Here is a 13,156-nt window from a genome sequence, read left to right on the forward strand (position 1 = left end):
CAATGGAGAATATTGGCTGGCCACGTATGCTAGATGGTTGCTTTTTCATTTGTTTATGCCTCAGTGTAATTGTCTTAATCTTCTAGGGAAAAGTTTAAAAATTCTTTCGAAGATGAAAACCAGGGCTGGTGTCAGACAACACCAGGGTCAGGGAACGCACACCTTGGTATGGGTAGGAGAAAGTAGACTGCTTGAGAGATAGAAGCTCTGGATTCTAGTCCCCTCTTTGCCATTTTTGCCATATTTCATCAAATCTAAAATACCACTAATCGTAGGGAATGCCATCACTTTATGTATCACTAAGAAAAGAATGCTGGCCATCAAACAATGACAGTCCTAAAAGATATGAAAATTGCTCCCACTGGCCGCTCACTGCTTTGATTTTTTGTTTTCATCTATAGATTAGGCTATCTCTCCTGGCTTCAGTTTAGTTACTTCACATGTAAGAGGCAACCCCTTTGTACATCTCTCAATATTGAAACATAAATCTACCTGTAGGTACTTGTGGGTATCTTTTCTTCCTTAAAAGCACTTGGCTGCTACTTTGCAAAACAAACAAGCAAAACAAAACTGAAATTGCATCATCCCTCCAATGCCAAATATTTGCCTCATCAATATCAAATTTATCCCCATGCTCTGTTTCCTTGACTCCCTGTGTAAACAATAACTTTTATGTCAAGGCCAAATCATAGTGTAATCTTTGTGAAGTCATCTTAGCCAGCAATTAAACTAAACACATGTATTATCAACCATGCACCTACTTCAACGAATGCTGAAAACATAAAAAGCTGAAACTGTGTACACTGTGTACACATTCGTAGACAAATCCATTACAACCACTGCCTGGCTGACAGCAATTTATAAGAAGCTGTCCCACCAGCAGTAGTGATCACAGATTCAGACCTGTAATCAATTCACAAGACACAATAGGTTTTAATCTATCACTGCCTTTATTTAGCTTTCTAGTAGCAAACAGAATGGGAAACACAGTTTGCATAGTGTCTGCTATCTCGTAGGAAGGCCCAGCAACTACCCACAGTTGCAGTCTTGGCCTCCCCTCTGCGCACTATGGTGCACATAGTTGCCAAAGATGAAGAGTGTGGTTCACCCTGCCCAGGAGAAATCACTGCTTTGGTTTCCTTCTGGATTCTTTCTTGCTCCAATCATGGAGGCCCAAGGCCACTGGCCAACTCATAGCTCTTCCAATCCTAATGCAGTCTCAGGAATCAATAGTTTTGCAATAATCAAGACAGATAATTCACCCCAGGTACACAGCAATCCAACTGCTGTGTTTCCAAGAAAAAGATGGCATGAGAAGGTAAGTCTGCAGTCATCTTCCCAGGCAGGTCAATGGGAAAAGATTCCAGGCCTAACTCTCAGGTATTAAACATCCTGATTCCAGGGTCATTAAAACGGGAGAGGAAGAGGGTGCCTCTTAGAAAAACTGAAATGCTGCTTTTCCAAATCAATTTAACTGACAACTCTCATTGTCTTAACTGTAACAAGGATAATAATTTTAAGGGGCTATTTAAGGGGATAGTCTCTTGTGTTCCTTTTGGCTGTACGATCTAATTAGGAACCTATGACTTTAATATGCGTAGGCTGTTGGAGCTTTAAAGTGGTAATGCAATTACTGCCATACTAACAAATACATGCTTCCTGGGCACGCCAGGGAAGCCCTGGGAGCTTGTATGGCAGAGCCTCTGGGTTGTCTGTGATGCTGGGACACAGGCTGGAATGCAGGACACTGGGTGTGAGGGGCTCCATGAGCTTCTGAAGCTACAAATAATAATAGCCACCATTTTTGACACCTAGGCTGTACCAACCACTTTACATAGATTATCTCATTTAATCAGGACAATAACCCTGCAAGGGAAGTATTACTATTCCCATTTGACAGATGGGGAATACTACTGGCAAGCAATGGAGCTGGGATTAGCATCCAGGCAGTCTGCTTCAGAGTTGGTGCCCCTAACCCCTCGGTTTCCCATCTCTAACCCATAGCCACCCTGCTTCACATTACAGTCAATGCCATCAATAAAAGTTTGCTTGATATAAGTAGTAACATTGGGCCCCTTTAAATATTACCCAGGGAATTCAGAAAAATAACAGTTTTGGGTTAGGAAATGGTGGGGAGTGGTGGGGGCAGGAGGAGATGGATGTGAGATAAAGAGGAAGATGACTCCATAACATGGCTCAGTAACCTACCGGCCCCCTCCAATGAAAACAGCATGACTACGTCTCAGGATGTGCTGTCTGACAGAGACAATGTGTTATGGCCTGAATTGTGTTCAACACCATTCTTAGGTTGAAGTCCTAACTCCCAGTACCTCGGAATGTAACTGTATTTGGAGATAGAGTCCTTAAAGAGGAATTAATTTTAAATGAGGTCATTAACATGGCTCCTAATCCAATATGACTGCTGTCTTTGTAAGAAGAGATTAGGACATAGACACACAGAGGGAAGACCATATGAAGACAGAGGGAAAAGATGACCATCTACAAGCCAAGAAGAGAGGTCCTCAGAATTAACCAATGCTGCTGATACCTTATAGTTCTGGAGGCTTTTAGCGTCCAGAACTATAAGGAAGTCAATCTCTGTTGTGTGAGCTATCAGTCTTTAGTACTTTATTATGGCAGCTCTAGCAAACTAATACAGAGTGCTATGTATTTACCATTTTCTCTTTCTGGACACACCGAAAAGCATTTCCTTGTCTCCATACATCAGGTTGAGGTCTGTGTGACTAGTTCTTACCAAAAGACTGTAAATACAAGAAATATGCTTCATTTCTGAGCCAAGGCATTTACAAGCAGGTGTTGATTCTCCACTGTCTCTGTTTCCTCCGTGCCATAGGACCGTCAAGACTGCATGTTCTAGATAGTGCAGTTACGAGATGGCAGAGCTCTGATAGCCTGGTGTCCTGAGTGCCTCTGTGGAGCCCGGCACTCTGCTAACCTGCTTTGGACATAAACTGTGAGTGATAAATAAATCTTTATATTTTATTTTTTAATTTTATTTTATTATTTTTATTTTTATTTTAAAAAATTTAAAGAAGGGTCTCACTATGTTGCCTAAGCTGGTCTTAAACTTCTGGCCTCAAGCAATGCTCCTGCCTCAGCCCCCTAAAGTGCTGGGATTATAGATGTGAGCCACCATGCCCAGCCTCTTTCTATTTTTTAAGCTACTGAGGTTTCAGGGTTGATTTGTGACTGCAGCATAGCCTAGCCACTTCTCACACACAAAGCTACCTCAGAAAAGCCAGGGTACCAAAAACAGATATGTCAGGAATTCATGTGATATTAGATAAAATCATACTAAGTTGTTGTTTTTGTAGGCAAAAAATGGTCAAATATGGACAGTTTCATTTGTGTGACCTCTAACTGCACATATTTGCAGACCCTTACAGTTGGAAAAGACCTTGGCAACCAACAAGTCCTACCATCCACAGTTTATAGACAATACATCTGAGACCCTCTCAGATTAAATGATTTATCAAAAGTCCAAAAACATGTTAGTGAAGAATTGGACCCCAAATCAGAAATTACATTTCATTTGGGGAAGGCAAGTTAGCAGTATGTATTTAAAAGTATATATCTGGCCCGCACAGTAGCTCACACCTCTAATCCCAGCACTTTGGGAGGCTGAGGTGGGAGGATCGCTTGAACTTAGGAGTTTGAGATCAGCTGGGGCAACACAGTGAGACTCTGTCTCTACAATAATTAAAAAATTAGCTGGGCATGGTGGTGCATGCCTGTAGTCCCAGCTAATCAGGATGCTAAGGCAGGAGGACTGCTTGGATGGGGAGGTCAAGCCTGCAGTGAGCCAATAATGCACTACTCCCCTCCAGCCTGGGCAAAGGAGGGAGATTCAGTTTAAAAAAAAAAAAAGTATGTATTTAAATAGTAACCATGATCTTTCACATAATAATTCTACCCCTAGGAACAGATTCACCAGAAATATCTAAACAGGTATACAGAAATATATAAATAAATGGATCCACTGTGTGATCTTTCACAAGTACTGTATGTGACTGTGAAAACTGAGAAATAATCCAAATGCCCTTTCACAGGGATTGGTTAAATAAATTACGGTTTACCCATCTGCTCTCAAGCCTACATAGTTAAAAATAAAGGAGTCAATCTCTTTGCTGACATGAAAAGACACCCAGATCATATTGATAAAAACAAGAAAGTCTGAGTAGAAAAAGAAAAGAAAATTATCACTCATAAAAGATTTTTAAATCTCTGTGCACTGAGGTGTATAAAGCATCTGACACTTAGTAGGCACTTTTTGCCCTCCCTTTTTCTTCCTTCTTGCATGTCACTTGGATCATTGTAAATACACCCAGCTGGCTGGTTCAGCTCCACCACCTACTAGCTGTGTCATCTCAGATGAGAAGCCTCAGCTCTCTCATTTGTAAAACTGAAAGAAATAGTAGCGCCCAGGCACGGTGGCTCATGCCTGTAATCCCAGCACTTTGGGAGGCCAAGGCAGGCAGATCACCAAGTCAGGAGTTCGAGACCAGCCTGACCAACGTGGTGAAATCCTGTCTCTACTAAAAATAGAAAAATTAGCCAGGTATAGTGGTGCGCACCTGTAGCCCCAACTACTCGGGAGGCTAAGGCAGGAGAATCACCTGAACCTGGGAGGCAGAGGTTGCAGTGAGCCGAGATTGTACCACTGTACTACAGCCTGGACAACAGAGCAAGACTCCATCTCAAAAATAATAATTATTATAATAATAATAATAGCATGTCCTTCAGAAGGTGTTGATAGGATTACATGAGAGTGTTTACATAAAGAGCTTAGTCCAATGCCTAGCGCCTAAGTACTTAAAAAATTTTCACCATTATGTTGATATTCATCTCTGAAAACCTGAAGAAACAAGGTTCTTTGTGGCTTTTTAATCTCTTATAATAATTATCTAGTAAAAAAAAATTGTCATCCTGCTTATTTCCCTTCCTGAAGCTAAATTAAAAAGCTAAAGAGCAGTGTTATTAAAAAAGCAAATACATAATATATTGAATTTAAAATGTGTTTATTAACTGATTCTCCATAAATAAAAATAAGATGTGTATATAAAGTAAAAAAAAAAAAAAGCAGTGTTTATCTCAATAAGCTCTGGCAACATTAGGCATCCAATATTTAATACAGCTTTTAAAGACAATTTCACTATTTCATTACCAAACTGATAAGCTGCTTTTCTCAGAAGTTGATATTAACTGAGTCATTCCCAGGTAAGTCAATTGTTTATCAGGTATAATGTAAGGGGCCTCCATGAGCTCTGCAAGACACTGGGCTGTCTTCTACTGAGGGGTCAGTCTAGGGCTTCCCCTCTACTCATGCCTATAATAGGGAGGTTGTGGCTGGAATCTTTCAAATGCACAGAAATGATGTCTTCTAGGATTACGTAACCAAGCTCAAACTTTACCAGGACTTTCTGTCTGAGATCCTTCCCAGTGCATTCTAAGCATTAACTAAACCAGTCAGGCTTACTTCCACCGATCTTTAAGCCTGAATGATTTGTGTAGCCCTATAAACAGATTGGAATTAAAATTCAATTCACCCACTGATCTAGTATCTCTTCCGTCCATAAACGCTCTTTGGAACCAAGTACAATCTGTAGCAAGACTGCAAAGAACTAGTGAGCATTCACAGGCTAAGTCTGGCAGATTACTGCCAGAGTGGAATCCAGAATTAAAGGCTCTGAGCCTTCCTGGCAGCTGAGGCCAGGACAGGTTGTACGGCTCGCCCAGAGTTTCACAACTGGTCAGTGGTACCACTGGCGCTTGGAATCCAACTCCCCGGCCTCCCAATCCATGCTCTTGCCACTGCTGACGAATTGTCATTCTTCTGTTTTTGCTTCTTGGAAAACCGAACCTCTACAAAGTTAAAATAACTTATTCAAGGTTAAGAGGGCAGTCAGGTAGAACTGGCAATGCGAACTGCCGGGTTATAAAATCCGAGAGGGCGGGTCCTCTGGCCCTCGCCTCCCCCGGGGACCTTGTGTAAATGTTTTCGTTGATTGTCTCCCAACACACAGTTTAGAGGAACTCTCTCTTCTAGGTTAGCACTGCAGGTCCAACTTCAGGTTCAGACAGAAGCACCTGTAACTATCAGAGCCAGCACGCCCGCAGCCACCCTGACCTCCCGACCGACCGACCGACCGTCCATGGAAGGCAGCCTGGGCAAATAACTACCGCTCAACTGCGGAGGTCTTACCGTCCTAGTAACTCACACCTCGCCGCCAGCAGCGTTTTTCTGGAGCTGGCAACCTGGGGATGGGTAAACTGGTGTCAGATTGAGCCAGAAGCAGAATGGATGGGCACAGCTAGTCTTGAGGGTATAGAGGAGCCTGTGGACGGTTCAAGGCTTCTAGCCAAGCCTTTGTAAAGGCTGCTGCAAGCCTCACCTCTCCCAACAGTCCTCAGGAGCACAGCTACTTTGATCGTGGTAACTAGGTGCGTTTCAGAGGACACTCTGAACGCCTAGCGGAACGCCCCCAAGTTCAGAGTGGCAGCGCCGCCTGCGCAGCTTCCCCCTTGCACTAAGCGTCCGTCCCTACCACAGACTGTTCTCTCGGACACTTTCCTGCGACCCCCCATCGTGGGACCCTTCTTTGTACACACGTTCCGTCTCCTCCTTTGCTTCGCTCCACCTCCAAACATCCCTTCCCACAGGGGATGAGGCGGGTCGTTTAGTCCACGCTCCGTCTATTCACTCAGCTAGCGTTGTCCCTAGAACTTAGTGCAAGGGTGAGGGTGGGGATGGTGGTGGGGGTGGGGGTTGGGGTGGGTGCCCCATCGCAGAGTCCCGAGCGCTGGAGCTAGGCACTGAGGTGCGCGCGCAAAAACACACACACACACACACACACACACACACACACACACACGTGTACACACCCCAGGCTGGGGCTGCCGGCGACTCACTACTCAGAAGGGGAGGCAGCTTTGCAGCCACTGGAAGCACGAGGAGGAATGCAGGGGCCCCACCGTCCCGCGCCGGGGAAGCGTGGAAAACACCAGGCGCAACAGGAGCCCGCAGAGCCGGCCCGACGGAGAAACAGGTCCAGCTCCTGCTGACAAGCGCCAGGTGGACGCAAACGGCGGCTGTCTGTGGTCAATTATTATTGGAAATAATAAACCTGACGGTTACACTAGACGCTCGAGGTGCTTCCCGCCTGGAAAGGAAGGAGGTAGTTGGCACTAGGACACGCAGGGACTAAGGGCGAAAAGAAAAGAAAAAAAGCCACCCTAGCACCCGGGTGTCTGAAAGGGGGCCCTGGAGCCGGCTCTGGGCTTGTGCCAGCGGCCGGGTGCCCAGGTGTGAGGGGGCGGCCGAAGGCTGCGCAGTCCCCAGCGCTGGGGGCTCACCTGGCGCGCGCTCGGTGGGCAGTATAGCTGGTCCATGCCGGCGGCGTGCGGCTCCTGGGCGCCCTGGTGGTGCCCGTGCCTGGCGCCTTAGCCCCGCACAGAGGGCACCGGCCTGGCGCACCCTGCACCCCACTCCCCGGGCCTCGTGCCCACGTGAAGTCTCTGGTTGCTCCGTGGGACTCTGGCAGCGAGCCTGAGCCTCCGCGCCTTCACTTTCCAGACGCGTCCCCGGGCCGGCGGGTGCCTGGGTCCTAGCGCCCCTCCTGGGGTGTGGAGCCCAGACTTTGAGCCCGCTGAGCTGCTCCGCTCTGGGCAACACCTTCCTGGCCCCTCGAGGGAAGTCCAGCCTCTCTGGAGCTGCCAAACCTGGAGCCTTTCTTGGGACTCAGGATTCGGAGTCCCAACACCCCCTTTACAGGTCTCCACTTTCCTCTTGCTGGGCCTTTAACCCCAGGAAAACGCTGAAAGATCAGATTTGCCTGCAGCCCTCAACTCACAATCATATAAACTATGATTTTAAAGAGATTTTCAAGTTAGAGATATTGGTCCCTATACATATATAACACATCATATGTAATAAAGACAGGTTTTCCTCCAAGTAAAAGAATGAATATGAAAGTAACATCTCCTGGGCTCGGTGGCTCAGGCCTGTAATCCTCACACTTTGAGAGGCCAAGGGGGGAGGATCTCTTGAGGCTAGGAATTCGAGACCAGCCTCAGCAACGTAAGGAGAAAAAACCTTAAAAAAAGTCTATTAGGGGCTGAAGTTATCCCTCAGCCTTAATTGTAGGGACAATTTACAAACATGAGTCAAACATGGATCAAACCAAAGGTGCAGCTAAGCTTCTAGAGCCGCCCCCCACCCAACTCCCCTCCAATCTGGGTAGGTAGCTGGTATCACTAAATGTCTAAGCAGATACTATGAAGCTTTCATACACTTTCAGGAAGTAATACATTGTACCTAATTAAATGCCTCAGCCTTAAATGGTCCTGGCATCTTGCTTGCAGCTATTACCATGCCTGGCCCATACCTGGCTCCTCTGGGGTGGAGGGATTTTGAACAAAGGCCTAGAGAGCATTTGCAAGGCATTTTCCTCCTCAGCTGCCCACAGTGCTGAGTCAGTCCAGCCAAAACCAAGACCAACAACAATCTGTGCCTGCTGACTTTCTCATCCAGAAAGGCTGATGAGATTTCTAATGGCAGAAAAGAAAAATAAGTCATTTTTAGAAATAAAACAAGAGGAAAAATTATTATTTTTAACATTAGCCATAAAGGCCTACAAAAAGGCATGAATGCAGTATGAATATGGCCTTCACCACGTTTTTCTAGGCGCCCGAGCATTTTTTCACAAAGGCATTCCTCCACGTGTGGACAAACTTTAAGATGACTCCCAATGATCCCCATCGCCTGGTGTCCATGCCCTTGTGTTGTCCCTTCCCCTTGAGTGTGGGTGGAACTTGTGACTTGACTTGCCGCCCACCTACGGAACATAGCAAAGGTGACCAAATGTCACTTCACAGATTAAGTTATACAGTTTTGCTAGTAGAGGCTTTCTCTTGCTGGCTTTGATAAAACCTGCAGCCATACTGGGGAGGCCCACCTGGCAGGGAACTGAGGGTGCCTTTGTTCAAGGGCCCTCGGTCCAGCAAACTGAAAGGAGGTAAATTCTGCCAAAAATCAGGAGAGCCTGAAAGTGAACCCTTCCCTAACTGAGTCTTGAGATGCAACTACAGCCCCAGCTGAGCTATTGATTGCCGCTTTCAGGGTAATCCTAAAACAGAGGATCTAGTAAAGCCATGTCCAGGCTCTGACCCACAGAAACTGTGAAATAATAAATATGTGTTGTTGTAAACCACTGAATTTGTACTTTGTTATGTAGCAATAGCAAACAAATATACTTTGTCTTTCCACAGAAGGAAAAGTGAGGCAAAGGGGGTTAGGTAGAAGGGCCAAGGTGATTTAAATTAACAGCATGATCTATCATTGTTTCACAGTCACAGTCTTTTTAGGCCTGGGTAGACAAGGAAAAGCAGAACAGCAAAGAAATCAGAAAGCAAAGCATCAAGTGCAGGCTGAGATTTGTAGAAGGTAAAGCAAGGCAAAAGAAGAACTTTAATAAAGTCTGATGCAAAAACAACCCAACAGATTAAAGGACAGTTTGAAAACTCCGGGTACATTGACCCAGGTTAAAAATAAATGTTTTCTGAAAGAAGAATAAATAAGTTAAACAGAAAACAAAAAGAGAAAAACAACAACAAAGGGATGATGAGGAAGGATAAAGCCACCAAATCCTCTGAATTCCTCTTCTCATTATCAATAAAAGAACAAGAAAAGCCATACTATTCACTTCTGAGAGAGTGAGAATTTTCCAGAAGAGCCAGTTAAGAAGTACTAGGAGGACATCTGCTTACAGTACATGTCTGTGGCAACTGGGAGGTTGTCTATTTTGTCCTGAAATATTGCATAAAAATTGAAAGTATCTTAAAACCACTACCCTGAGTTCTGATGGTTTGCACATACAGTAGGCCCCACTTAGCCACAGTTTAAGTTTCTGCAGTTCAGTGACCCACAGTCAACAGTGGTCCAAAAATATTAAATTGAAAAATTCCAGAACAAACCATTGATAAATTGTAAATTGCATGCCATTCTGATAACATCTAGAGGTGTCCTGCTTCCGTCCTGCCCAGAACGTGAATCGTCCCTTTGTCCAGTGTCTCCATGCTATCTCCACTACCTCCACCACATCCCCCATGAGTCACTGAGTAGACACTTTGGCTATCAGTTTTACTGTTGTGATATTCCAGCGCTGGTGTTCAAGGCACCCTTATTTTATTTAATAATGGCCCCAAAGTGCAAGAGCAGTGATGCTGGCCATTCTATATACCAAAGAGAAGCTGTAATGCGCTTCCTTTAAGTGAAAAGGTAAAAGTGCTTGACTTAATAAGGAAAGAAAAAAAATTGTATGTTGAGGTCGCTAAGACCTACAGTACACTAAGATATTTTGAGAGCTAGAGACCACATTCACATAACTTTTATTACAGTCTATTGTTATAATTGTTTTATTTTGTTATTACTTATTATCATCAGCCTCTTACTGTGCCTAATTTACAAATTAAACTTTATCATAGGTACGTACCTATAGGCAAAAACATAGTGTACACAGGGTTCAGTACTATCTGTGGTTCCAGGCAGCCACTGGGAGTCCTGGAACATATCCCCTGCGGATAAGGGGGGATACTGTATTTGTTAGGTTTTAAGTGTCTTTGGATGCCTCATGTTTAAACATGTTTTTTTTTCCTCCACTTCTGCCATCATACAGAGAAACAGAGCCCAACACTCAACCCACTGGATATTTATCACCTACCATGCACCTTGAAGAGACTATGGAGTGGTAGAAGATTTCAAAAGAGGAAAAAAGAAGAAGGGAGAGAGAAAAAGGAAGAAGAAAGAAAGAGAAGGGACAGGAGGAAGAAAGAGAAGGAAAGGGAACTGAAGCAAAGGGAAGGAAGGAAAGAAGGAAAAGAGAAAAGAAACCAAAGGCACAGAATTCCAAGTCTAGCTGGGGGTGGGGCTGTGGTATCCAAAATCGCATACTGAAGCTCTGCTCTCATGCTCCCCATGGCCGCCTGGACAACTCCAAGCATGAGTTCCATCAATATCACACAATGAAAGCTTCTGAACCATAAGGCATCATCTCCCTTCCAAATCTGATTCCTAGTGGTTCATGCTACTAACAACTCTCCAAATTCAAACCATGGCCATCTGGCTTTCCTTCTTCTCCCTTGCTCTCCATATCAACCAGCCACCACTTCCATTATTGCATCACTGCTCTCTGTCTGTCCCTTTGCACCCCTACCGCCAGTAGGGAAACAGGCTCAGTGTGGGCCCCTGTCCTCTACCTCTGGACTAACCCGGGCGAGTAGGTAGTAGTCAATATGACATCATCCAACTGAGATGTGCCAAAGAATCCACCCTCCTCCTGCTCATGCCCATGAATATCTCCTCCACCCACATTTGACAGGGCTTGAAATGTCCTTAAAATGTTTTTTTAAATTGCTTCGGCATTGCTCTATCCTTAAGTTTAAAAACTGTAAATGTTTCTATTTTGCAGTAACTCTTTGTGCCTCTAAAACCTTCATAAGACTCTGTTGCTCACTCTCTTCTTCCTACACTGCTTCCCGGGAAGGGTAGACAGCGCTGGGGTGATGGAAAAGGGCAGCAAAACCAACTTCATCCCGTTCACAGCTTTGCCTATGGTGCTGCGTGTCTAGTTGTTTGGAATACAAGTGGGAGTGAGGTGGCTTTCGCGTGGCTGGTGGCTAGTCGGTTTCTGGTCACCCTGGACGTACAGTGGAATCTACCTGCTTCCGATGTATAACTCAACAAGCAAAGATATGGGAAAAGAAGAAAATAGTTTTCTAAGAGGAAACAAATAGAAGCCCGACCATTCAGGGCTGGAAGAGCAGCAGTTATCTACTGATAACCCCATTCTGGTTTCACTGATGAGGTTAAAACAAATGGGATGCACCATTTGGGTTCCCTTGAACAGTTTTCCAGTTTTTCTTCTTCAAAGATTGAAGATGTTGATGATGCTAACAAGCTAACATATATATGTACGTGTGTATCTATATATATAGATATACACACATTTATATACATGCATATATATAAATCGGTGGTGAGGTATTTTATCACAGAGGCAAATTTATGCAATTATATATTCATTCATTCACTCAACAAATATTTTTGAGCAACTACTATATGCCAAGAATTATTTTGGGTGCTGAGGATAGATCTGTAAGATAAATTTGTAAGATGAATCCATACTCGTCATGATGCTTACATTCTAGTGGAGGAAGAGAGACAATTAACAAGAAAAGAAAATGATCATTGTATCATGATCTGAAGATAATAAAACAACTTACTGTAATAGAGAGAAGCTGAGGCAGAGTCCACTTTAGTTTGGGAAGTCTGAGAAGGCTTCCCTGGGAGGGGACGTTTAAACTGGCACATGAATTATCCCAAAGGAGCTGGGAATGCAATGATCTGGGGAGAATAGGATTCCAGGGAAGGGAATTGCAAATGCAAAATCCTTAAGGCAGGAAAAAGCTTGGTGAGTTCAAGGAAGCGACAAGAGTCCAGGCGAGGCAGGAGGCCTTGGGAGAATTTTAAGCAGAGAAGAAACACGATATAATTTGCTTTTTGAAAATCCCTCTGGTCTCTGTGTGGAGAATCAATTCTAGGGATGAAGGGTGGAAGTTGCTAGGGCAGGAGGATGTCAGAGCCATCCACATGAGAGATGGGTGTTACTAGGGAGAAGGCAGTGGAGATGGATAGAAAGGGTCAGGTTCAGGATGCATGAATTTTGAATGCAAGGTTAACAGGACCTGTGATGGGTTGGATGTGGGGAGTGGAATAAGGAGAAAGAAGAAAACAAGATAACCCCTAGGTTTTTGACCTGAGCTGATGGGTGGGCAGTAGTACCATTCTCTGAGACATGGGACAGGATCAGGAAAAGAATGGGTGGGAAATCAGGAGTTCTGCTTGGGCCTTGTGAAATAAGAATCTCTATTAGAGTGAAGATGTCAAAGAGGCAGCTGGATCTATGTGTCTGAGCTCAGTAGACAGGTCAGGGCTAGAGCCATAAATTTGAGAGTCGTTAGTGTATAGATGCTACTGTGAGCTATGGGGTTGGATGAGGTCACCTAAGGTGGTGGGGAGGAGGGTGCCATCAGAAAGGAGAAGAGGGTGGAGAACCATACTCTGGGCCTGCCAACTCTT

At 44.6% G+C, this 13,156-nt stretch overlaps 1 protein-coding gene and 1 long non-coding RNA gene across 4 annotated transcripts in view; one reads left to right on the plus strand and one right to left on the minus strand.

Annotated features, from left to right (window-relative positions):
- The window catches only part of PDE8B (phosphodiesterase 8B), a 259,008-nt gene extending 251,451 nt beyond the window's left edge, over positions 1 to 7,557 (minus strand). For all 3 annotated transcript variants that reach the window (XM_058440782.1, XM_058440781.1, XM_058440780.1), the window contains exon 1: positions 7,375 to 7,557. In XM_058440782.1, coding sequence (XP_058296765.1) covers positions 7,375 to 7,410 — 36 coding nt within the window. In that variant the 5' untranslated portion in view covers positions 7,411 to 7,557. The remainder of the gene's footprint in view (positions 1 to 7,374) is intronic.
- LOC131383811 (uncharacterized) overlaps positions 1 to 10,805 on the plus strand; it is a 28,247-nt gene extending 17,442 nt beyond the window's left edge. The window contains exons 2-3 of the long non-coding RNA XR_009214141.1: positions 2,855 to 2,974; positions 10,695 to 10,805. This is a non-coding gene — a long non-coding RNA (uncharacterized LOC131383811). The remainder of the gene's footprint in view (positions 1 to 2,854; positions 2,975 to 10,694) is intronic.
- Positions 10,806 to 13,156: the final 2,351 nt, after the last annotated feature.

This window comes from Hylobates moloch, unplaced genomic scaffold (genome assembly GCF_009828535.3).
Source record: "Hylobates moloch isolate HMO894 unplaced genomic scaffold, HMol_V3 SCAFFOLD_6, whole genome shotgun sequence".
Lineage (NCBI taxonomy): Eukaryota > Metazoa > Chordata > Mammalia > Primates > Hylobatidae > Hylobates > Hylobates moloch.